Source organism: Sturnus vulgaris, chromosome 3, assembly GCF_052056855.1.
Source record: "Sturnus vulgaris isolate bStuVul1 chromosome 3, bStuVul1.hap1, whole genome shotgun sequence".
Classification (NCBI taxonomy): domain Eukaryota; kingdom Metazoa; phylum Chordata; class Aves; order Passeriformes; family Sturnidae; genus Sturnus; species Sturnus vulgaris.
Window position 1 is genome coordinate 110,065,460 of NC_142245.1, and position 27,395 is coordinate 110,092,854.

Here is a 27,395-nt window from a genome sequence, read left to right on the forward strand (position 1 = left end):
CAGTGGCTAATAACGTGAGTTTCAAGAGAAGAATACACACAATGTTCAAGGAGGTTCATGGCCTGTTTTCTGTTTTCTTACATTCAACAGGTAAGGCCCAGGTGACTTCTACCCATTAAGAACAAGTAACCTCCTAAATTTTCCATTGAAGATTAAATTTCTTTAAATAATACAAGAGTCCTGGCATTCTGTAGTACCCTGCATGACTAAAAGGGCTTTTTTTATGTTCACTTTCATGGATTGTTAGAAGTTTGGAAGTAGACCATGGACCAAATACTAGGAGGACTCTATGAAAGTCTTTGTTCTAGAAAATTTTTGCAAAGGGATTTTTCTGTCTTGTTTCCTTTATCTGTCTCAAAACCTCTCTTCATCTTTCTCTAAAAATCTGTCATGTTTTACACTCATCCCTTTCATGCCATTCATCCTGCACTCTTAAGAAGTCAATCCAGTTTCTGAACCAGGAGATCAGTCTTCTGCCTCCAGGATAACTTTTTAAAAGAAATGTCTGTCTCCCGTACCACCCATGGGATTTTCTGAACAACTTCAAAGATGTTTTCCATTGTTATTCAAATTATGTGTGAAATACCCTCATATTTTTTAGTATATTCTAACGCTGAAAAAAGATAGTATATCCATGAAAGGTAATTTTAGCATCTCCACCCAAGTCAAAGTGAATTTAAATTATATTGAAAGTCACAACAACATTTGCACGTTAATATCCCAGTTGTGGACTCTTCATCAGTTGCCAGGTGAAGTATTCCAAGATTTTAGAATCCAGTCTGTCTGTGCATTACAGTTAAAAGCCCTCCCAAATTTTTATGTCAAGAACTTACTTAAGAAATAAAATGCTTCAACTGTTCCAAAAGTTTTATTCAATTTGAAGGATCTCTAGTAAACATGAAGCAGAGCTAAGGGAAATCCCACATGGCTAATAAAGTTTTGGTAGTAATAGGAGATAAATTTTGAAGTTTTCATAATAGATAATATAAGTATCTCCAATGCAAAGCACTAAACAAAGCAGACCCAGAAGCTATTGTATAGTTTTTAAACTATCTTCAGAATCTGAATAAATGTAATAATTTTCAAACTATTGATGTTCTAGCAGATATATTACTACTCTTCCCCTGTGTTGTTATCACTATTTCTGTTCAGATTTTCAGAGTACATTTTATGTGTTTTTTATGTTAGCAAGATCTTTCTACCTCCCAGTAGTTTGATTTTAACCATTTTCACATTTTCATTAAAACTGTCTTTTAGTAAAAGGAAGTGTAGTAATTTATCCTTACAGAGATGTTGTGACTCAAACACTCCCTTCCCTTCCTGTTGCTTGATCCAATGTAATTAAATAATAGATTTCATTTCATAACTTTGCAGTAGCAATAAAGAGGAAATTATGTTCAGAAGGCATGTTTATTTTTTTTCCCCAGCCTTTTCATGGCTTAAAAGTGATTCTTTCTCTTCGTGCTAAAGTAATGTGAAACAGCCTTTTCAAACTTATGTCCTTGGGAAATGAATGTTAATTAAAGAATGAACATTAAATAGGAGTTAGGAAATCAAGGCCTTTTTCAGACACAAATATCTGTTGTTCACATTTTACATTTATGCTCCTTCATGGTGCTTTCTTTTCTCTCTCTGAGCAAAGCTCCCTCCTTTTTGCTTTCTTAGATTTTCCCAAGACAAAATTTGTCACATTCATGCTATTATCAGTACAATTTACCTTGTTTGGCTTTTTTTTAAGCTCTGAGAATTATGATTTGTACCAATGAGTAAGAAAATGCAGCAAAGCAGCACATACTTAGAAAAATTGGGACTTCCTTTACTCATTTTTACATGAAAACAGGTATGCCTTGGACTGGGACTGTTGTTTTCCCTCTGTTTTTTCCTTTCTGTTGGATTAGAAGAGTCTTGGAAGAAAGTAGCTACAGATTTAGAATTTTGGAACCATTTTGAAATGTCCTGGAAATACATTTCTTGATATAAGATCAAAAAAATTCACAGAACTATGGAGGTGCATTCTGATAATTACCCTTTCCTCATTGACATTAAAGATTACAGGACAGGATGAGCCTTTGTCCAGTATACATAATGTACACTTAATATCTTGTGGTTTAAAAAGTATTAAAACTAAATTGTTTTGATTTTTTTTTCTACTGATAATTAGGATACATCTTGCAAGGTGACTCCTAAGGCAGAATTCTGCAGGCAATATAATGTACTAGGAGCCAAGACACCTGTGTGGTCTCTCTGGCATCCAAAACCATTTAAACCCATAGTCCTCTATATCTCTTATATATCTCTCTGTTTAATCTGAGAGATCCTACAGCATTTACTTGAAGTCCTCATCCAGTCTGAGAAGCTCCCATTTGGTTGGCATGTGCACTTGAGTAGAAGAGAATAAAAAAGTAATAAGAAAGTCCAGTGTGCATAATTTCAGGTAGTTTTCTAGCATACAAAGTCTTCCATCATTACCATGGTATTTCCTAGCATGAACATGATGGCATATCTCTTCAGGGCCATGAAAACTTCTAGAGCTAAAAGAAGATGGTATTTTTCTATTTTGTATTTTTGATGTTTGTGCTTTTGTTTAAACCTGAATCTATTTTTTCTCCTTTTGTCTCCAACTCTAAATATTCAGAGCAGTGTCTTGCTTATGTTCTGAGATTTGATGTTTTAAAGTATGGTTTTATCCTTCATTGCATCCTGCTCTGACCCTCCCTGCACACAGGGACACCCAGGGATGAGGTTCCCTCTCAGGATCTCCTCTCCAGGCTGAACAGCCCCAGCTCCCTCAGCCTTTCCTGGGCAGGGAGATGCTCCAGTCCCTCCATCATCTTTGCCACCCAGCACTGGACACACTCCAGGAGCTCCATGTCTCTCTTGTCCTGAGGAGACCGGAACTGGACACAGCACTCCAGATGTGCCTCCCAGGGCTGAGCAGAGGGGCAGGATCTGCTGGGAATACTCTTCCTGATGCCCCCAGGACACCATTGGCCTTGGCCTCAGGGCACACAGTGGCTCGTGGACAGTTTGTGCTCCCCCAGAACCCCCAGGTCATTCTGTGCAGAGCTGCTTTCCAGAGGTCAGTCCCAGCCTGTGGCAGTTCCAGGGTTTTTCCTCCTTCCTTCATCTGCCTTTGTTGAATTTCAGTTCTCTGCCCATCTTTCCAACCTGTCAAGGTCCCCTATATTCAGAGCACTAATGGTTGCCAGCTCTTCATAGCAATACTTCATTACTCTGAGGCTTCCTCTAAAAGCACTTTATCTCTGGGCTTGGAGTGGGTAAATACATGTCTTATTTTCCCTGTGTCAGACAGTGACGCCTGATTCCAATTTGCTGTCATATGGAAAAGAAGAGTATTTATTTAGTGTTCTGGTGAAACTAATATAGGGCAATGATTATTTTCCTGTGTGAGCAATGTAAGGATACATGATTTAAACAAATGGTGCTCTCAACAGCAATGGGAGAAAGGAACCTGTTTATATTAGATGGTCTCTCAATCAACAGAGAACAAGGGTTTTTCTGCTTGCAGCCTTGGAAGCTGTGTAAGAATAATCCTGAGCGGTGGTTTCTTCTGGGATTTGAAACCAAAGGACAGGAAGCTGGGGGATAATGTAAACCTCTGCTGGTTTGCATGCCACAGTGATATTAGAGAAAGGAAAGAAATAGAAATAATCGATGATAGGAAGTAAATCTGAGTTAATAAACTAAATATTCAGAAATAATATTATCTTCAGTTCTTAAGAATTTCTTAAGAAATTCTAATTGTTTTTTTTTACTATAGGAAATGTGAATGCATTTATTGATAAACAGTTTGCATGTTCTTGTTTTTTAAAAGTAACATTTAGTAGCATAAAGGCATTCAAAGATGTAACTTAGGTGGAAATAATAGGGTTTTTTTAGATTCTCTGCTTGCAATGTCTATAGTGATACTGCTGTGAAAACGAAGCAGCCCCTTGGGAAAGTTTCAGACAAAATCTTTTTGGTTTTATCTTAATTTATACTAGATGACTTTAAAGGTCTCTTCCAGCTCCAAATATTCAACAATTCTACAATAATTTCCTCCAAAACTTCATCATTTATATAGTTTAGATGCAGAAGAAAATTATGCCAGTGACTTACAATGGAATGGCACCTTTTACTTCAGCATTTAGAACATCCTGACAATCCTAGAACAGAGACAATCAATAACAGAGGACATCTACACTCATCGTCAGAAGTGGGGAAATCTGTTTGCAGAGGTTGAAGGCCTTTTGACTGTGAGAATTTTTCAGTTTCAAGTTGGCTAATGAATCTTTCATATCTATAAAGTTCACACTTCACAAAGCTTTTTTCACAGTCTTTGCTTGTTCTAAAGAACACTTCTCCATAATTTCCACTTGAATGATATTTTTCAAGCTTTTTTTCCCCTCCCTTGTAATAATAATAGGTTCAGTAGAAGTTTCCAAGTTTGTTTTCTTGCCTGCTGTTACCACCAGCAGTGGGAGAGAACATCAGCAGTGGCCAGCCCCAGTGACACACCAAGTCTTGAATTAACACCTAGGTAGCCAGTGAATAATTTGACCACATTAAAACTGAGTTCAGTGAGTCTGAATACTTTTCTGTACCTTGAGACTGTATGGTTTTAATGTTGTTGGTATAAATTCACTTAGTTTGGTCAGTGTAACCTGCTATAAATGTCAGGTGTGCAATAGGGTTTCTTTTGTTTCCTGGAGAGTAGAAGAATTACAGCTATAAAATGTTGGTCCGAAATGTTGATTTTGGAATTTGAATTGAAAGAAGGAAAAATAGGAAAAAGTCATGCCTGAAGCTAAAGTAGAAATATAGTTATTGTTCATAAATGCATGAAATTCTTTTCCCTGTGTGATGGAAAATGGAAAAACAAACTCCAATTTAAGAAGTTAAGCTTAAATTATTTATAAAGAAGAGATTTTTTAAAAAAAATACTTTGATTTAAGCTCATCTTTTGCAAAATAGAGGTATTAATTTCACTATTTACTTGGAATTTTTTTCCTTAGTAGTCGATTTAATATAATTTTAAAGGAATCTGTCTCCACTAGATGCAGAAAGTAACCCCAGGAACATGGTGTATTTTCCTGTTGGCCCATTCCATTACACAGGCTTACTTCATGTAGTTTTACATTCTTCTGATTTTTTCTTCTTTTTCTTTGGTATTTTTAGAAAGATCTTGTTTGTAACATGAAGAACACAAACTCAAACAAGCTGTTTGTGTTCTTCCTTTGCCGTTTTTGCTCCCTCTAAGTGTGTAGCTTCTTTTGTTTCATTCTTTCTACTCTGTACTGAATATGTTGCTAAAAAACATAAAGAACAAACCAAGAAAACCCCTCTGACCTTTTATGTAATCAGAAGAAGTACATGAAGTGTGAGTCAAATGAAGATAGATGCTGATGTCTAAATTTGTATTAGATGTTCAGTTTAACAGATGGGAATATTCAGAAAATATCATAGTGATCTGTGGAGCTCTTGGATGGCAGTGGTTTGGTGAAAACCATGTAGACCAAGGTGTGAGGCTGTTTTTTGAAACTTCTGGGACTGACTTTCACCAATTTCAGTCTGAAGGCAGCTGAAGGAAGGGCTGGTTTCTCCTGTGACTGGAATGTCCTGTGTTAATTTTATATCAGCTGCTTGTGGCCCCTGACATTGAAACCATTGAGTATCAGATATCGATGTGTTCTTTATGCTTTTGGAGAGACCCTGGCTTACCTGCTTATTGCCAAAGATGCTTTTGGGGTATTTCTTCTGCAACTATAAGGACCCAGCTGCAGACTCGAGATCTGTATCCAGATCCAGCTCTCTGGGCTGCCTGAACTGGAAGTCAAGAGAAGGTGAGGTGAACCAGCCGATCTTGCTTCAGAGATTTGAGAGTATGATTTTCATAAAGGGACGAATATAGTAGATTATGTCCTTGGAACCAAGATCTCAGTAGATGGCAGGGGCTATGAACTCATGTTTTCTTATTCTCATGATCTCTATGGACTGAGATTGACTGTATGTCAAGCATAAAATAAGAGCTCTTATTAGTCTCTACAGCTCCCTGAAAGGAGGTTGAAGCCAGATGGGGATTGGTCTCTCCTCCCACATAACAAGTGATAGGACAAGAGGAAGTGGCCTCAAGTTGTGCCAAAATAGGTTTGTTTTGGATATTAGGACAAATTTCTGCAGTGAAAGGGTGGTCAAACATCGGAAGAGAATGTGAAAGGAAGTGGTGAAGAACCATCCCAGGAGAGGTTTGGCAGATGTGTGGATGTGGCACTTGGGAACATGGTTTAGTGGTAGCCTTGCAGTGCTGGGGGTGTGGTTGGACTTGATGATCCTAAAGGTATTTTCCAACCTAAACAATTCTGTGATTCCATGATTCTCTGAAGCCTCAAAATGTGACACAGAGCTTCATCTTCTAGAGGTCGCATATAATCACCTGGTGTTATATTAAATGGTCTTCATTAAAAAAAAAATTTACATTTGAAATTAAATACCTATTAAGAAGAAAATTGATTGTCTTCTAATCTGCAGATGGACATTTTCAGATTTAGAAAATCAGAAAACAGCATGTGATGATTCAGTCATGTTGGTGAACCCTTGTGCAGTGATCCTGAATCATTACCTGTCAGAGTGCTCTAATGGGCTCCATGATGTAATTATCTCCCCAGGATGTGCTAAGTGCATAAAGCACGTCCCCGTGCTGAATTGTGGAAACAAATTCAGAGTTTTCCCTCTCTCTTTGTTAGAACAAGAAGCTCAGGTATCACCATTAGTAGCATGTGAGATATTACATGGAAAGATTGAAGTGAAAACCTGCATTTATCTTTTCCATTTAGTTGTCTTCATTAAAGTATCAGGATGCTCTGTTTGGAATATATTTACAGGACTCTATCATAATTCAGAATATTATTTGATAATTTTACAGTAGTGTGGTTTTTACCTAGAAAAGGTGAGAAAATAGGACATTTTAATACATATTTAATAACACAACAACCTTCCTGCCTCTGAAAAAAAATTCACTCAGGTGAACTATGATCTAATTTTCTATAATGAAAACAAAACTGTAGCTCCTGCAGCATTATTCTTGGCTCCCAGCAGTTCCAAGGCATGCAAACATCACCATTCCGACTCTGTCCTGCAGTGTAACTGGGAGGATTATGTCACAACATGTATGTTTGTTTTCCAGCTTTTTGTCTGTTTGTCCATCAAGATGGTTTTGTAGAAGTATCGGTGATTGTTGACTTTGGAGGTAGTGGAAGAAAAAATAATTCTGTAAGGAAAAAAAGCAGACAGTCTCATTGAAGTAACTGTGCTTCTGTCACAGGAGAATGAATACTCCTTTCAACAAATCTATAATTTGCAGAAGTTGCAAAAAGAAAATAGCCGTAAGGTGACTGTTAACATACTTCAGTTCATCCTGCCAAGAAAGTTAACTTCATAAAGTCATTAAACCTGTGATTACATTTTAAAATATTATTCCCCAGCCATTTCTTCTTAGGCTTTAAAATATAGTTACTGTATATACTACCTTCTTTGTAATGGGAAAAATTGTAAAATGCACTTATTTTTCATAAACTCCTAATTATTAACAGAGCTGTTTGCGCTCCTATAGTTAAAATTATTTCAACACTTCCGTTATTTAAACTTCACTTTTAGGGGTTCATAATTCTGCTGTAATAAAAAATATATTCAGACTCTGAGGTCTCAGACATTGTTTGCTGGTATTAGGGAATTGAACCTGTTTTTCTTTAAAAAGCTGAGTAATTTGGATTGTTTGCTGTTCTTCAATATCATCCCAAACAAAATATTTTGTAACGTGGACTTAATAATTTCAAAACTGAAAACATTAGGAGAAGACGAGTGTGTTGGAACTGCTGCAGCCCCGAATTCTGTGACTGGCACTGAGGCTTGGAGAAGGGAGATGGAGGGAAATTCTTGCCATAGCTGCTCGGTTGCCATGTGGCAACCTCATGTATGAACAGTTCCTGCAGCATTTCTATCCCACCCATCACCTGGAGTCATGGGCAGCGCTGCTCCTTGAGTGAAACCCCCCGTGCTCCCCCTGCAGCCAGGGCTGAGGCACCTCCTGATTTCAGGGAGCTGAGAAGGGCTTTTCTGGAATGACAAATGCTCGGGTGCTCGGAGATGGATCAGTTCTTTGGCACAGCTTCCTGAAATCCCCCTTCATCACGTAATGACTCAACAAGGCCTTGAGCGCCGGAAATTCAGGAGTCGGGGTTATTGCATATTAATGGCAACTCTGGGACAGTCAAATAAGACAGTTTGTTATAATACTAATTATAGCAAAGCACTCACGTTGTGGTTTGAATGAGTCAATTATGTGTGTGTTAAACTATAAATACATCTTCCCCCCAGTCTCAGCTGTGTGGGACGTAATTTTTATTTAATTGCTTGGATACATATTTACCTGAGCATACCCCGGTTTCCCAGGTAAATACGTGTACCAATGCAGAACTCATTATGGTCTGTTTGGATAAATAATCCATATTTTATAACTGCACAGGAAGTAATTATTTTTGTACTTTGCTTTCTTTAAGCCAAAGAAATTAAATGCTGTGTGTCCATTCCTTAAAATAAAATAGATGCAGAAGTTGAGGCAACGAGAATAAAGTTTTCATTGTTTTGGTAGAAACTGAGAATATTATTCTAGATTTTGATCTTGTGTTTAGCCCAGAATAACTCCATGAAAGTAAACAGTGTTATTCAGGATTTACTTAGATGCAAATGGGATGTGAATTTGGCCTTTGCTCCTTACTCTCCCTTCTTTCAGCACAAGATTCCTGCAAGCAGTTCACACACAACCTTTACTATAAATGTCACTGTCACATGTTTATAATTTGGAAAAATAAGGTATTTCAGCTACACATGGAAATCAACATACCTGAGCTTTATGTCTTAGAAAGTCAGGGAATGGTTTGGATTGGAAGGGGCCAAGAGATCATCCTTGTGCATGTTTGAGAACTAGAGCGTGCTTTCCCTTTCATTATTTCTGCCATTGTTTTACATGATATTTGGGAAAGCTGTGTTGTGTTATCACCATGCTAAGGTCAGGTTTTTTAACACTTTTAAGCTCAGTGGGGCCAAAGTCAGCCTTGGCATAAATCCATTAGCTGCAATAGATTTACACCAGAGAAGAATATTGGCTCATTCTTGGTAATTTTTTTTTATCCAACTCTTTATATTTTATGTTAGAAACATAAGTAGCTTGCGTGCCCTCAAACTAATCAGAATAAGAAACAGTTTTGCTTATGCCAAAAAATAGAGCTATCGTTTTTCACATTCTTACATTTTTCAAGTGAGATTATGTTACTGTGACTTCTGAATTCCTGAAATCTCTCTGGTCTCGGTGACTGCAAGGCCAAGAGTGGGTTCCAAGGGGAAAATCTGAACCTCTTCACGCAGTATGTTTTGTGTTGTGCGTACCAGATACAGTTAACGTTTTGTGTGCATGTGATTAGTGTGGAAAAAAATTAATGCAGTCCAGTATTATGATTTATGGACTGAATCTTTTGCCCACTGAACACTTGCCAAAATGAAAATTCCCCCCCACCCCCCCTTTTCCCCTTCTTTGGATATTAGAAACAGCTACTGTTTTTGTTGATCTTTTTAACTTCTGAATAGGCCTATTTCAAGTCATAGCAGCATGGGAGCTCAGATTAATAATATACTTATTCAGCCAGTGATACTGAGTGAAACCATTGCTAGTGTGAGTATGAAGGATAGGATTTCTTTAAATTATTTTCAGGTGCATTAATGCATTTCTAAAGAAGAGTAGAGAGCTATTGGAACATAAATTGATGTTTATTGATCATGTTACAGGTGTGTATGAATTTTAATATCAAAATTTTTTTGAGATCTCGTCTTCTGATGACTTTTATGCTGTGCTCTCTGTCAGTTTTCCATCACAGGGTTAACAAAGCTAGGGGCAAAAAAATTTAAAGTAAATCTTGCTTTTTGGATTATGTTTATTAATTTAGAGAATAAAGTGTGAAGCATCCCTTCTATTTCAGTTGATATAGCATTATGTTTTATGCTGAAACTGCTTGTCCACAGAGGCAGTGGATTCCCCATCCCTGGAAAAACTAGAGGTCAGACTGGATGGGGCTCTGAGCAACCTGGTCTTGTTGAAGGTCCCTACTCATTACAGGGCATTGGACTAGATAACCTTTAAAAATTCCTTCCAACCCATTCTGTGATTCCATGATTATCTTATGCCAGGACAAAAGGCTTGTGAGGTGAAAGGAGCGAATCTCATTTTCTCCTTTTGCGCATTTGGGTTGAACGTCCTTAGCCCAGCAGTTTAATAAGCATCAGCTGTGCAGATAACCCAGGTTACCAGGCCTCTAACCCTGTTCTGGTTTTGTGTAAAAACTCCAATTTCCTGCACCTACTGAAAGCTGATGTACTTAGTCCTTTACAAAGAGTTTTTGCTCTTTACTGCACAATTTGAGGTGTTTGGGGCCTCTCTAGGCACTGTTACCATGGATGTGAGGACAGTTCATTGCTTCACGTCCCTTTGGCCACCTCTTATCAATTTTTGTGTCATTCCTTACTCAATCCCATCTTTATCACTTTCACAGCTCAATGGCCTGGTCTGCTCAATGAGGTTTTTCAATTCCTTCATTAATAGAGCCGGTGTTTCCTATCAATTCATTTTCTTTCTCCCAAATGAAATAAGCGCATTCCTGAAAAAGTTCTTCATGTGAGTCTGGTTTGTACTAATGCTAAGTCAAGTATGGGTAGAGTTTCTTTCAAAAAATACTTAGGTAAGCTGTTTAAAATTAATATTTGTTATTCTAAAAAACTGGGAGAGGGATCAGCCGCCCTTCCACAGTTGCAGATAAAGTGCTATGGCAAGAATTTGGCATTTTTACATTGCCTGAGAGAATTATATGTTCATTTTCTGTGCTAAGAGAAGAAAAAAAAAAAGGCAGCAGGACTTTTTAAAAGCAATCATTTTAAATATAAACAAAAAAGCTTTTTCTTGAGATTTGTCAAAGGTCTTTCAGACTTTTCATAAAATTGTTATTCACTTCTTGGCAAACAAGACTCAAGTGAGTGACACCTTTGAGAGTCCCAGCTTGTGTTTTAGTGCACAGCTTGTGTTTTGCTATGGACGACCATGCAAAATATCATCTGAATTTATTTAAAACAAACCCCAGTGAATAAAGTTTTTAACACTGAAGAGGCCATTCTAATTTATTCATCTATTTTAGTTGCAACAAGCAGCTGAAGTTTCTCAGATGAGAGGAGCTCGAGTCATCTCTGCTGAAGATCTCCTGTTCTTAATGCGCAAAGATAAGGTACAGTAATTAAGACAGAAATTTCTTATTTTATGTAGTCATCTGCTTATTGTGTTTTCAAGTGGTTTCTTAACCTATGTAAAGGAAACCATCATGAGTAGCTTTATTTAAAATTGTAGCTGCTCTGCAACCGTATTTGATTGAGCATGTTATAATCATTCTGTAATATCTGAAATAATAATTGGTTTTTTTCCCTGTAGCTTCAATTATCAATTGTTTGGTTTTTTTCACAAGGCTTTAGGGTAGATGATGTACCATAGAGCTCAAAGTAATTTCTTAATAAGATATAAATATTGATCTCTGTACTTGATGCCTCTTTAATTAAAAATCAATCATTTTAATTTCCCCCTGGTTATGAATGGTGTCAATGTGACATTTAAGAATGATCATTATAGTTTTTTCATTTAGACTGTCCATAAATCCTCTTTATTTTATTTTATAATATTTTTCCTGTGTCTTATACCACTAAAATCTCTAAATTTATGTATGGCCTTGCTTTCTCTGGATAGTAAGTCGAGCAAGTCAACAAGGGAAAAAATAATTTTCTCTCCTCAAATTTAATAATTATTTAAGAAATTTTGAACTATTTTTAATTACATTATCTGTTCTTCCTTTATGTCCTTCTCTTCCTTAGTTTCCCTCTTTCTCTCACCCTTTTCTCTCGTTTGTTTTTTTTTCCTTTGTTTGATAGGTGAAGCCTAATGACCAAAGCCATTGCAAAATTAAAACCCCCTAAAACACAAAAATAAATTACAGTTTCATTATTTGATAAAAGCTGTAAGGCTGTACTGAAAACAGCAGTTGATATGGAGTCAAAGTTCATGGAAATGTGCATTTATAGCCTAAAGTTTCCAAAGTAAGCAAACATTTTGGAGTGTCATAAAGAAGCCCAATATATTAATTTCTCCTTTCTGAAAGTCAAACTCATTTCTGTCTCACAGCAAAATACCAAGGAGCTCAAATAAATAATTTTTAATATGGATTTGCTACTGTCCTGAGGTACTTTCTTTGTATGGATTTTCTGCAGAATTTAAAATGACAAATATTTTAGAAGTTATATTTCCTGAGTAATGTACTACACATTTGTATGTTTGTGTGTTGCAAAGTTTATTAAATAAGAAATAGCTATGTAATGGTCATTGATATAAATGTATTTTTTTCTCATAGAAGAAGCTTCGAAGGCTACTTAAATACATGTTTTTTCGAGACTACAAATCTAAAATTGTCAAAGGAATAGAAGAAGATGACCTCCTCGAAGGTAGAAAAAGAGAAATGACTTAATTTGGGAGAGGCTTGATGTCTTGTAAAAGTGCTGAACAGCTCAATGCAAAGTATTAATGTCTTGCTTGACACAAAAATAGTCTCTTTAGAGGAATTTTGCTGAAAATCTCTGCTTTTCAATTTGAAATATGTAAGCATTTGCATCTACTATCAAGATGAACAGTAAGACTAATGTCAGAGCTCTGTTGAATTCAAAAACTAGTGCTCATTAAAGGGCTAATTGATTTCAGCATCTGTATTTTAAATGCACCACCTGCAATTGAATGGACATTTGTTATATTATTATCAAAAGGTTTTGACATGCTTTTAAAGAAAAACCCTTATAATCTGAAGTCATTGAACACTAATATATGACATGAGTGGGTTTTTTTCAGTGTGGTTTAACATTTTATATTTTGGATCTGTAGTTTAAATAATGGGAAACACTTCTGTTTCTGCATTCCATGAGGAAGTCACAGATTTTATCACCAATGCATTTAAAGGAGAAGCTCTTTGAATTAAAAATAAATTAATTTATGCCATGTAGTTTCCTGGTTTGAAGTTTTGTTGATTTATATTGATATTAGAACTAACATTTCCATTGTAAAAAGTTAGGTTAAAACTTATCATGGCAAATCTAAACCTTACCATAGTGTTATAATATCTAGCAATGTCCATACACAACTTTCTGTATTAAACTCGCTTCCTTCCTCAGAGCCTTTTATTCTTTTTTTCCCATACAATGAATTCCTTGTGTTTAGTTCCTCTGATCATCCACATTGATGCTAGGTAAACATTGTACTTCTTGCTTTGACTTCATCAAGCTGTGGATAAATTTTTGCCAGCTCATTTGAGATTTAATTTGCCTGTGACATTTTATTTTCGTGTTTTGTGTGTGCAAGCAATCTGGCTGTATAACTTCTTACCTGGTAGCTTTGGGGTTTTAATACTTTAGCTTGTGTCAATACTTAAAGCAAATAAACAATTCCCCTAAGCCTTTTAGATGTTCATGGAATGCTTCCTAAACACAGTTTATCCTGGAATTCAAGAATGCCTTTTCTAGCAGGCTTTGATAATTAAAGCCATTAATTTTAATTTGTGAATTTAATACCTCTATAGCTGCTGTTTAGAACAGCAGAGATCATCTTGCCAGCATTCTCTAGGTTTCACTGCAGAGCAATGGTCCATCACTTCTGGAACTGCATCTTAATGGTCGTGTTAGGGTTTGCTTGAGGCTGTAGGCAGTGAGGATGTTCTGCATGTGTTCAGGGAAGAACATTTCCTCAATATATTCTGCTCTGTGATTCAAATTCTTTCTACCAAAGAGGGGTTGTTTCCTCTACAGCTGTGTCTACTCTGGATTCTTTGGTGAGAAGTAATGATACATGGGCAGCAGATTAGTTTTCTCTAGATTAGGAAAAACTACCTGGTTGTACTAAAAAATACTAAAGATGATGTTTTGTTGTTACTGGAGCAGAGCAGTGACATCACCTTTTCAGGTGGCACAATTTGTGTGAAGGGCACAATAAGAACAGGCCCTTTTGCTCAGTGCTGGTTCTAAAATGCATCACTCTGAGGGACATCAGGTGATGTTTGGAGAAGCCAAATGGGTTAAGTTTGTTGCTCTTTGCTTTTCTTTGTGAAGACAAATTCAACAGCAATAACACCAACAAGCGGCAGAAGCTGGCCCAAGACTTTCTCAACTCCATTGACCAGACTGGAGAGCTCTTGGCCATGTTTGAAGATGATGAGATTGATGATGTCAAGCAAGAGAGAATGGAGGTAATTCTTTCCTTTTACTGATACCCAGCAGAGAAACTGTGGAACGTTTAATACATCATGCTGGTCTGATGTCTTTTTCATGCTGCACATTAAGTCATTGTTACATGTTTTTTCTTTTGCCCAGATGGTCTAAAGAAATTCTCTTTCCATATTTTTCCTATTCCTTCAAATGTTTCTCAATATCTAAGCACACATGCTGAGAAGGAAGATTAAAGAAGGGTAGTTATGGATCTTTCTGTCTGCTGTGTATTTGTATCTCTTTCCTGAAGAAAGCAAATTCTATTTATAAACATTCCATGCACATTTTTCACAACAGTATTTTTCATTATTTATCTTCTTAGCAAATTGTTTCAATATCATTTGAGGACTCTTTTCATGTAACACAGCTTACAGATAAAATTAAAATATTCTGTGCAATCATGCTTGAGTATAAACTCTTCTCTCCATCCTTTCGAGTCTTATTTTCTATTCTATGTAGTTATGAAAAATTTTGTCTACATTAAAAAATGCAATGCTACATGGCTCCTACAAAGCTCGGAGGGATTGAGAAGCAGTGTAGCTGTGTTAGCATGGAAATCTGTGTTTTTGATTAATTTTCTGTGGGTGGGCGGGACTACCCTGATTTTTTGGTAATCAGTGAATGCAGAGAAGAGTCCTTCACCCTTCTTTGTGCTCAGTTGCTCAATTCTTCCTCAAGTTTTCCGTAGGCAACTGGATGTCAAGGGCAAAATTGTGCTGGGAGCACACTCACAATTCCAGAAAAGTATTTGAGCCAATTTCCATCCATTTTCAGACTTCAACATAGTGGGCAGGACTGGTTGGAAATTTGATATCTGTAGAGTGATTTTTGTACCCTGTCAGTGCTGGAAGGTGGTGGCTTTGGTTTGAGTTCTCTTTTGATGCTGAGTGGCTCATATGTTTGGTAATATTTTTGTATTTGATATTTGGTTATTAGGCCTTCATTTCGCTATCAGGATTTCATGGAAAATTCTAAGAAATAATGAAATTTTTATTCTGTGCTAGTTGTAGTTCTACTTTCTTTCTTCTTAATGGAGACTCTTCAGAAGTGTGGCATTCTCAGTCTTCTTTCTGCTCTTTTCCGCCCTGCAATGGGAAGAAATAAAAACCTAATGAAGAATTACTTCTCTCTAAGAATTTGGTTAGGAACAAGTCCCATTTCCCCCCCGCTGAGAATTTGTGTCATTGAACAGTTGTATCCAACCACTGTTTGTATTTTGGAAACTGGTGGTTTCTTCTCTTTAACCTCTTATTTATTTATGCAAAATGTTATGTTTTGCATAGAGACAGGCAAATTCTTTGCGTTTGTACACACAGAAATAGATAACAGCATTCTTCTGAATAAATGGGTTATGTGCTTGACTTTCTCTTCTGTTCTTCCTGTATAGTATTTTTCTGGTCTAAAGAACTATGGAAGTTGATAAAAGTATGAAGTTCTGTGTTATAGACAATGGCAAATCTGAATCTATGTTTGTCTGTCAAGGAATATGTGTTTGCAATCAGATATTTTTCTTTCATCTGACTATATGTTTTGGTTTTTATAACTAGACTGTAATTCACAAACTGTAGTGTGTGTGTAATATTTATAAAAAATAATTCTCTCTTTTGATTGACTTCATTACATTTTGTGAATTCTTGATCTGTCCCCATGTTAAAAAAAAAAAAATCAAGATCTTATTTTAGAATGCATTCATGAATTATATACATGTATGAAGCCAGTACTATCTATTTGCTTTCTTAATAGTCCCTAAAACTAATGACAAAACATGAAAGACTCTTTGAAATACGCTACTCTAAATGTTTAACGTATTTTTGGCTTTCTTTTGTTTGGGATTTTGTTGTCACTTTGAGGTGGGTGGAAAGGAATCAAAGATAGTAGGAAATGTGACCCATTCCTAACGGAAGAGTTGTTAGTGGATGGGCTAATCTCCTGTATCACATTTTCTTTCTTCAGTAGATTGTTTAATCCACACTAAATTCTGGAGGAAATCCAATAGGCAATTTAACAGGGTTTTTTAAGGAATTAGTGTACTTAAATCATGAACTGCAATCTAAGGGCAGTGTTCCTTTTAGGTATCAATTACCTCAGAAATGTGTGGTTATCTTGGTCTGGATAACCATAAGTTATTTCAATTCCACTTTGCCTTGGGCCAACGTCATGCTAAGCTGTCCAGAGTAGATGATAAACATATATTTCTGATGTCATTATGGGCTAAACAGGATATGATTGTTTAGCAGTATGGTTTTAGTTATGATACAAAATGCAAATATTGTTTATACTCATTCCTTTTAAAGCATTTCATAAAATTAGAGCTAAGCCTTCATGTTATTGCTTGCAGTGCTGTGAGGTCCATTCCATATCTGCACCATGGAGGAGTCAGGAAAGCTGTGAGCCACTTTGGGACATTAGCATAGGAGAACAAACAATTCTGCACTCCTTTGACTGAAATACAGCCACCAGCAGTTTCATATTAAAAGCAAAGGACACTCATCTAGGATTGTCTGTAGAATTTACTGATATATCCCATGGTTTTAATTTGAAGCAAAGGGACTGTCTCTGGGACAGTAATACCAGCAATGTGCAAAGGGACATTGATCCAAGGTGAAATACTCTTAAAATACATGGCAGAAATTAAATTTCACACTACTTTGTCTTAACACGTGATTGTCTTAACACATTGTGATAAGATGACTTTTTATAAAAACTGCAATAATAGCATTAAATAGAGGCAAACGAGCCAATTGTATTGGCAAAATCAAAACAAAATTAAAACTGGAATAGCACCTCTGTCTCATTTCATAACAGTTACTATCCTGCTCTCCTGAGACAGCAGGAAAGCACCAGTGACATGTTGCTCCTCAGAGGAAGAACATTTAAAGATGGAAAAAGTGATTCTCATTCCTGGATGTAATTGAACTATGCATAGGAAGGAGAGATGGATCATAGAACTGGTCTTCATAATGTGTGCCAGTCGCTTGAGAATAACACATGTGATGGCAATCTACCCACACTCCTATTTTATTGCACCAGATGGGCTGTGGAATAACCAGAGCTGACGGTGCTCGGGAATTCGACTTCTCTTGGTTTGCCTGTTGTGTGACAGAATCCACAGTAATTGACACCTTGCAAGAGGATGGCAATTTGGCTTTCCTTTGTCTCTTAAAAATCATTGAGAGAGGAGAAGTGGTATTCCTGTGGGATATGGCTGAATTGGTGGGGCAAAAAGGCCCGTGTCCATTTAAAATCCTTGAATTTTTCCTTATGTTGCAGTCTGAGTACACTTGGAGTTTTAGGTGCTTGTGTCCTTATGTTGCTCCTCTGGACCTCTCAGGTGCCTGACCATAGTTAAACCAACTGTAGGTTTGGCTGTGATTTTGTGAATGGTAATTTCAGTTCTGCTGCTTTTTTTCTATGAGAACCACTATCACATTCTCCATGTCCATGTCAAAAACCTCAGTCTGCATCACTGCAAAGCTGACATCTCTCTCGTTCTGCAAATACCCATTTTTATCATTTATTTAATAGCTTTAATACTCCTTCCCCCCCTAGAAAAAGTCTTCCCATCAGAAGTTGGGACTGACACACAAAAGAATTCATAAAGCATCACACTGAGTGCTCTGTTTCACTTCTGTTCCCATGGGATTAGGAGAAACACCATTCATCTGTCACTCTGGCTGCTAGTTTAGGGATACATTTCCAACACTCACATGTTGTATGGCAATAATTCAGTTGCAGTAGCTACCATAATGCTTTCATAGTACATTGCAAGTTTGAATAAACAGTGGAGGGAAAATAGCTTCCCGACAAGAATAGACTACCTTAAAGCAGGCTTGAAGCCAGCAAAATGGTAAAAAAAGTTAAATCCCTACTTCCTGATTCTTTTGCAGGGAGGTTGGATTTAGATGATCTTTAAGGTTCCTTCTAACACAAACTATGCTGTGATTCTATGATTCTGTGATTTAAGGTCTAGTCCTATGAATTGCATTAGATATTTAAAAACTACAGATACCTATTTTTATTCTAGGAAGTTCATTGTGGATGCAATTTTTTTTAGTGCTACTCACCAGTATTCTTGTCTTAGTGGGAAGTCTCTAAAGCAATGCAATGGGCACTGTGCAAAAGATGGTAAATTGCATTAAAGGTAGAATATATAGTTTTTTACATTTTTTCAATTACTCCTGTTTAATTTTGTCTTTGTTGAGACACAGTTAATTTGTATTTGCACAAAATCCTTGAACACACCAAACTACATCTTGAGGTACAAAGAATTGTGCTCTGGGAGTTCACTCTGTTTCAGTCTGAGAAATATGGTGGACTTGGGATATATTATTAAGCTACACAGTGACCAAGAAGATTCCTTCCTGCTGGAGGTGTCATCATCAGCTTTGAGTGATCATGCTTTGACCTGAGCCAGGTCACTTTGTCCCAGACAATGTCCAGCTCTGGGGCCTTCAACACAGGAAAACAAGGAGCTGTTGGAGCAGGTCCAGAGGAGACCGTGGAGATGCTCAAGAGGGCTGGAGCACCTTCCCAATGGAACCAGGCTGGGAGAGCTGGGGGTGTCCAGCCTGGAGAAGGATCTGGGGAGACGTTAAAGCCCCTTCCAGAGCCTAAAGGGACGTCAGGAGAGCTGGAGAGGAACTTTGGCAGGACAAGGGGGGATGGCTTTAAACTAAAGGAGGCTGATTTAGATAAGACATAAAGAAGAAGCTTTTTACAATGAGGGTGGTGAGGCACTGGCACAGGTTGCCCAGAAACATTCAGTGTGAGGTTGGACAGGGTTCTGAGCAATCTGGTCTGGTGGAAAATATCCCTGCAGGGATATTCACTGCAGGGCAGAGGGACTAGCTGGCCTTTAAATTTCCCTTCCAACCCAAAACATTCTATGACTGTAAACTCCTGGGAGGCAGCAGAGGCCAGGAACTCTCCCCACCACATGGTTTGGATGTGGCCACTCTCTTAGGAGAGCATTAGCATGGACAGAGATTGCTCTGTGGTGATTGCCCTTGGACACAGGGCATGGACTTGGGATCTTTTAATTGAGAGAGTGACAACTGGAGAGCATAAATCAGAAGTAAACAACTGTGAGCTCTTCTTTCAGGGTGGATCTGAAAGATTGTGTTGAAGTTCTCAAATTCATTGTACAAATTTGGAAAAGATGTACAGAGAAAATAAGCAGGAAGTGATTTAGGAAGAACTCCAAGACCTTTTAGTACCACTGTGCTCATTTTACTGGCCAAAAGTATGCCAGTGTAAGTGCTGGAGAGTGGGGGGGTTATTACTCTTTAGGGAGTGTCTGTTCCTGCAGGATGTATCAGGAACAAACTGAAATTTTATTTAAAGCCCATATGGAAAGTAGAGACAATACACACTTAATAGAAAATGCATGCTGGAAGACAAACTAAGAAATTTTCTTTTACTAAGCATCAATTCTCAATGCATGTCTCTTTTGCTCTCTAATTTTGATAAGATACCTATTTTTCTTTTCAAAGAATTATTTTTTATTTCCTTGCTGATATCAGTTTCTTGTTGACAGAATCTGTATTCTGGGACAGAATCTTCGGATTGAGTGCTGGCTTCTGTTATCTCACAATATTGTGCCCAAATCTAAGAAATTATTAATTTTTAGAACCACAGTTTATTAATCTTAAGTCTTCTTTGATTTTAACAGCTATACCTTAGTAAAGAATGCATCATTGGGTAAGATATGATAGTGTAATCCCTGTGGGGTTTTTTTGCTGTTCTTTACCAAACATTGTCAAATATGGGCAAAGGGATACCAGTGGCAGGACAGAAGGACAAGCCATACCATTAAATCCTTTAAATCTTACATTCTTTATGAACAAAATAATTGCAGCCCTAAATGCAAACCAGTATCATCCTCACTCCTGAGTCTTGGCAAGTAAGAGTAGAAGAGAATTTATAGTGGCTAAATAATGTACTCAAAGAGGAGTGGGAAAATTCCTGCCCAAGGAATGATGAGCGTCCTGTACAGTGATGAAAACAAGACTAGGATCTCATTTTCACATTCCCTTAAGCTGTTTTGGGAGCTCAGTTCATCGCTTCTACAATTTGGGCTGAATTTCACTTAGTGGTACCTGCCTAAAAGTTTAAACATCCCAGAAACTTAGGATGGCTTCTGTACTCAGAAATGAGAGAGAAACAATCCAGTGGGAAGTTCATTTCTTAGATCAGAGGGAAATATTTTCTTTTTCTTTTTTTTTTTTTTTTTTTTTTTTATTCCTAGAAACATCTAAGTTACATTTTAAGTGTAGTTCATCAGATGTTAAGAAAAGTACTTCCAGTGCCTCCGGGATGATTCTCTTTGGAGATTCAAGATCTGTGTGTGCTGTGGGACCTTGATGATAAGAAAAAATCCCTGTAATGATGATATAAAATAGACTTTAGGGTCACACCAGCTCCCTATATACAGTCTACTGCTTTTGATTTACACAAATGCCAACATTAAAAATAACTTACATGAAACATCAGTCAAAAAAAACCCCCACCTTTATTCTCTAGGCAGTGTTTTGCTTTTTTTTTTTCCAATACTGCTAAATGGAAGTTAGGGATGCAGATATAGAAGAAATTAATTCCGCTGCATCAGTCCTCCCAGTGTTTCCAGATGAGTGCAAAGCACAAATGGTAGCAACTCAACTCTAAATTTGCTGTCTTGGCATCAAAGTATCTGTAAGCATTATTTGGTATAAAAATAAGCCTGGTGGTATTAATGGTTTCTCTGATTACACATTGCTTGGGAATGTTTGGGATAGTGGGAAAGTGCTGTTTCTCTTGGGCAGTGGTTGAATTGGTTAAAAGTAAACAGAAAATAAACAGGAACAGTTTTTTCATTATTACCTATATGGCTGTAAATGTTGTGTCATTCTCTTTGGAATGGGGAAAAGCCTTTGAGTGGGAAAGATTTCTTGTTACAGCCAGTATCAATAGACTTTTATGCTGCTAAATCTAACTTTATTGGGTTTTTCTCACATTGGAGTTGCTTGCTATGGTTACATAAAGTGGCCTATTTGTTTGGGTCTTCAGTCATGGGGTTTTTGAGCATTTTAGTGAATGTTGCTCATACTGGAAATCTAGGCAGCTTTGCTGGGAGGGCAAGGTGTAGTTTGCTTTTCTGTCTTTTAGTTATTTGAGTATTTTTTTGCCAGAGTTTGCTTTCTCAGAGGAAGAGGAAGATTCAGGGCCATTGTACAATGACTATGTCTCAAATTTTGGAAGAAAACTTTATATATATATTATTTATATCAGTGCTTAAATGTAGACACACATGCTTATAAACAGTATTTCCATGGAGCATTTGATTAGGAGCCAAATACAAGGCTAACAAAACATTCTCTTTCTGAGTGTATTTTAACATGTGTTTAACATGTTTGTTGCTTAACTCTACTAATCACCCTGTGTTGGTACTCACAACAGAGTTATTTTTTATGTAAACTTTGGAGAATTGAGAGCAAGGATTGATGCTGAAGTCTGACAAAGGTCCCATTGGTAGAAGACTGTTGAAACTCCTGTCATAATTTAAAGTAATTAAATTTGTGCTAATAGGGATTTGTATTTTTTGAGGTTGTTTAGAGGTGCAAAAATGCAAATCTTGTCTACAAGACAGGATGTAACTCAGATACTTTGGGGTGGAAGTTATTTTTTCATATCTTTGAACCTTTATTTAGCAAATTGCCATCTTTTAAGCTCCACTAAGCGTAATATTGAAGTCTTTTCTGAGTGAAAACGACAACTGTTTATTTCTTAGGGTAAGATGTTAACCAGGTCTGCACTGACAACAGTTCTGTCAAGTTTTTCAGAAGGAATTTGTCACTTGCATAAAACCATTTTTGAGACTGTTTTGCACAGGATTCACAAAACTCAAAACCCCATGGAGTTGTAACACAAGTTAAAATTATGTCTGAATTTCAAACACGGTGTTACTCCGTAAGATTCCTACTTCTTATTTGTTGCAAGGAAGAGATTTTCTGACACTGCTGTGAAGAGTGAGACTGAAATCTCGGCACAGAGAGCCTGTATTTTTGGTAGAAAACTTCTCTCACTCCCATGGAGTTTGCCTATGGGAAACTCCATAAGCAAGAGCACCTTGGGTTGTCAGCTACTGTGTGACCAAGCTCCAGGATGCCCCTGAATTTCTCTTTCCTTCCATTTAAAATTTCAAATCACAAAATTCTTTCTGTGGAAGAAAATAATACCTTCTAACAAATGAAGACAATAGAGGAAGGCTCTCTAAGGCATGAAATAGAGGGGAATTCAGGGTGTTCTTCTGTTCCAACTGCTGCAGAAAAGAAGGGTCTGAGGTGTAACAAACGAGGTCCTGGGTTTAGCAGAAAGGGGAAAACAGTCACAAACCAGTGTTAAAGAAAGGATTTTTTTCTGCTTCATCCATAGGAGGCTGATGTAAGACCCTTGGCCTAAGGCAGTGCCAGGCTTATGTATGTGAAGGTTCATTTATCTGCCCTTTCTAGACATCACTGGTAGCTCTTTTCCCTCTCCTTACCCTGTACGTCCACGAAGGGATTAGCACCGTCTTTCCCAGTATTAAACTCCAGCCAGGAGCTAAAACCTGGTTTGAATCAGAAACATTGGTTTACCCTGAAAACACCTCCTACAAAATGACTGAGAATCCTTTTCTTTCTAGCTGGAATTTGCCCTCAAAGAGCAGACTGAGCAAGCTATGTGTCATCAGAGCCTCTCCAGCCAGTCTGCAGCACACAGACAGCATAGAGGAGCATTGGAAGTCGTTTTCAGGCTGCACTCCAGCTAAATATAGCCAAAATGACCTCAAGTCTATTGAACTGCACCACTTAAAGGGGGGAAGAAATCTATAGAGGGTTATTCAATACAAAGATGTTGCATTTGGTTAAAGAAGTGCTTGAGCCACAGATCACTGGGTGCTGTATGACTGTTGAGGAAAATAATTATCATAAGTTCGTCTTGTAGTTATACTGATCATGCCTTGCTGCTGTTGGAACCTGGGTAAAACATAGATTTGTTCTGTTTCTCCTTTTGTATATTTAATTCTTCTTTTTCTGCTTTTATTTTTGGTTTGCCATTTTGTTTTTTGTTTTTCAATCTGACCACAGGATTAGCCAAGACTAGTGTAATTTTTCTTCTTGGAAATAAAGAGGTCAGTCTGCTGGTTCCTGGGCTATGTTGTCCAAAGTATTTGATTTCATTCACATAGGATTTTGTGAACCTTAGTGTTTGATTGAAGTCAGAGAGGATTTTGTGAACCTTTGCTGCAGGCATTTAAGCAAAAAATTGAGAATCACTTGATTCACTCTGTGTCTCCATATTGTCATCTTCCTTTAAGTAAATTCCAGACCAAAATACAACATTTCACAATTACTAAGGTCAAATGTTATTTTTTTGTTCACATTTGCAAAGCCATGAGGAACTAAACCTTCCCACCTACATTCACACTCAAGTTCAGATATCGTGAGGAAAGTCAAAGGATCTTTTGCTAAAGTAAAGGTCATTAAGGTAATCCAATAGTAGACACGTTGTTTCCTAGGGAATGAGAAATAACAGCATTTTTTGTTTTAAAGCTTATTCTGATAGGACTTATGACTACAAGCTGCACTTTTAACCTGACAGACTATCCTGAAGATAGGACCCTATGGCCGATTTTTTTCTTAGGGGATGTGATTTTAGTACTGAGAGTAAGAATAAGAACACAAGTTCAATGAAGAATACAAGGTATGCAGGTTAATGTGATTTTACTTGCCTCAATTTTCTATATAAATTAACAGGAGAGGACTAAAGTGAGCACAAGACATTTCAGAACCGGAGTAGTTGCCTCCCCTTGCACTGCATTTTCTTGAAGCATAAACTGGCAGAGGGGAGATTAAGATTGGATATGAGGAAGGAAATTCTGGGCGCAGGTTGCCCAGAGAAGTCATCCCTATCCCTGGAAGTGTCCAAGGCCAGGTTGGATGGGGCTCTGGGCAACCTGTGCCAGTGTCTCACCACCCTCACAGTAAAGAATTTCCTTCCTCATATCCAGTCTTAATCTCCCCTCTGTCAGTTTATGCTTCAAGAAAATGCAGTGCAAGGGGAGGCAACTACTCTGGTTCTGAAATGTCTTGTGCTCACTTTAGTCCTTTCCTGCTAATTTATAACCTGAGACAGTGGAAGGTGTCCCTGCCCTTGGCAGGGGGTTGGAACCAGATGATCTTTAAGGTCCCTTTCAGTCTAACTATTCTGTGACTATGATTCTCTTTATGCATTAAACTCAGACATGATTAACTGCTAGATGTTATAAACTAAATAAAAGCAGTAATTCATTGCATGGCAAATAAATACTGAGTCACGATCCAGAGCAGTCAAATGTGTGGAAAGCAGGCCTGGCATTCACAAGGACCTTGTTGACAGGCTGGAGAAATAGGCTGACACAAAGGTCAGCAATAGTAAATGTGGATGCTGTAACCCCATGCACGGGTACAGCTTGTGGGGCAGCCACGTGCTGGGCTGTGTCAGCAGAGGTTACCAGCAGGTCAAGGGAAACAATGATTCCCCATGATCTGGCACTTGTGAGACCACATCTGGAATCCGTGGCCTATTTTGTGCTCCCAAGTACAAGAAGGACTTTGAAATACTGAAGCAGAGGGTCACCAAGAAATACAGGGGGTACATATGATGAAAGACTGAGAGGCCAAAGCTTGCTCAGCCTGAAAAAGAGGAGGCAAAAGGGAAATTTCATTGCTGTTTCCAACTAATGACAGGAGGAGGACATCCTGCTTGGATGTGCATGGTAAAGGGCAGAATTCGAACTGATCTCTAGTAGGAGAAAAACAGTTGTGATCAAAGATTGGAACTGGTTGGCCAGAGAGGATGAAGAAGTCTCCATCTTTGGAGATATCTCACACTTGGATGGTCAAGGTGCTGAACCATTTGATCTAATTGGACCATTTTTTTGAGAAGAGTCAAACTAGAGATCTCTGGAAGGCTCAAAACTTTTCTGGATTGAATTATTCTATCATCCTGTGATCCTGCACTGAAGTTTCCCATTTCAGATATTAAAATGGCAGGTGGGGTAGAAATAGAAGAGCTTTTATAAAGCAAATAGATGATAAACCATCTCCGATTTCTAAAAACTCTTTAAAAATCTAGGTAGCATATAATTGGACTTTCCAGCTTCTGCACTTTCTGTAATCTGTAGCTGCTGGTATTTCCTGGAATAGATGTTTTATGTACATAAGGAACAGGGTTTTCTGTCTTTCATTTTGTCTCGGTCGCTGTGGTTTATTTTATCTATAATGTTGCTTGCTGTATTCTTCCGTAAAAATATGATCTGGCTGCTGTGCAAAATTGCACTTGGGGAGAACTTCACACATCTGCTGCAGCAAAGGAACCAGGAGCAGCAAGATTTAAGCATCCTAAGTGTCTGTTGAAATGGTAAAATACAATTAAGCTCTGCATGTTGCAAAATGGGAGATGCATCCACTCCCACTCCACCAGAAAAAGGACCCACAACATTCCAACAGAACAGCATGGGTAATATGCTGCCATAGTTTATTCACTCGACCCAAGGCAGCATGATTCCATTTTTATCTTTAGCCCTTCAAACTTTAAAATTTGTCTTCTCCATTAATTCTTTCTGCTCTCCCATCTTTGTAAAAATTGAGGATACCTAGTCAGGTAGACGCTTTCATTAAATGAGTCAGAAAAGGTCCTTTTAATTTGAATCATCAGGAAAAAGAGTAGCAGTTCTCATTTTCAGTAGTTACCTTACATAAAGTCCTCATTGAGTGCATATGCAGTTTATTCTTACAGACATTCTTGTAGTCAGCATTTGTACCTTTTAATAATCTGGGATTTGCATTAAAATAACTTTAAAACCTGACAAAAATTAGTCATTGCTCCTGCTTAGGCTAGACAAAGTACCTCTACAACTAGACCTAAATTTTCACAGAGGACAAGACCATAATACTGTCACTAGCAAAAATACTGATTTTTGCATGGAGATGAAATTTTAGATAATATTTCATGTGAATTGAGTAATATCTTGTTCAAGTAGGGGACCACAATTGAATGTGTGGGTTTATGTGTTCAGAGGTAGCTCTTTTAACTTTTTTATACAGGTTGTTGCAGGGTTTTGGAATTTCTCTGGCATAAGGAAGAACACAGGATTTTCTTTGGTGTCGGTATTGTGTGTGCTGCACTCCTGGTGTGCTGTAAGACATTTCTACAAGAGCAGTGGCAAGAAAGCAATGCAAAGTGGACGTACAAAAAAATACACTGATGCATGTATTTTATCCTTAGATAATTCCTTAGCATCTTTTCTGCACTCTGCTTTTGAGTGGCACATGTGAGGGGCAGGGACAGGGACTCCTTGGTAGCAGCATTTAAGTGCTGTTGAAACTTTGCCTCCGGCACTTCGGAAGCAGTCATTAAATTTGGGTTTCCATTTGATCAAACAAAAGAAGGACGGGTAGTCTCTGTCAGGGGGCTGGATTTTATTTCCCAAGGCTAACAGCCATTTCCAGGACTTTGTCAGACCTACTGAGAGTTTTTTCTCCCATTGTCAGATGGTATTATTTAAAATCAGTTCATCCACTTGTGTGGGATCCATATCCTATATCATACAGCGACTCTGACAAGAAGATGCTTTTACTGGGGGTGTTATTCAAAGCACTGATGATTTTCTCAGGCTGCAGACATCTGCAGAAAAAGCTTGTAGAACATCCAGCATCTGGTATTGAGCCCTCGCTCCTTACACAGACCATATCAAACAGTCTGGAAACGGAACACGTTCCCTACATCCGCTTGGAAATAATGTTTTTTGTGTTTATTGTAGATGTATTAGCTGTCAGCTCGTATCATCAGCTAATTATTTTATATCTGAAAATTGTAATGGCATCCTCAGATGTACTAAAGTCAAGCAGATTTCCAGCTACTAATCACACCCTTCTTAAAAGAGGAGTTAACTCTCGACATACCTCAAGGCTGGAGATGTGATTTCTGGCTCCAGAATTTAGAGGAATGCATTG

At 37.7% G+C, this 27,395-nt stretch overlaps 1 protein-coding gene across 5 annotated transcripts in view; it reads left to right on the top strand.

Moving 5' to 3' along the window:
- Nucleotides 1-27,395, top strand: part of SUPT3H (SPT3 homolog, SAGA and STAGA complex component) — a 251,699-nt gene that overhangs the window by 154,987 nt on the left and 69,317 nt on the right. For all 5 annotated transcript variants that reach the window (XM_088162519.1, XM_088162517.1, XM_088162520.1 and 2 more), the window contains exons 4-6: nucleotides 11,235-11,321; nucleotides 12,489-12,579; nucleotides 14,227-14,363. In XM_088162519.1, the coding sequence (XP_088018645.1) occupies nucleotides 11,235-11,321; nucleotides 12,489-12,579; nucleotides 14,227-14,363 (315 nt within the window). The remainder of the gene's footprint in view (nucleotides 1-11,234; nucleotides 11,322-12,488; nucleotides 12,580-14,226; nucleotides 14,364-27,395) is intronic.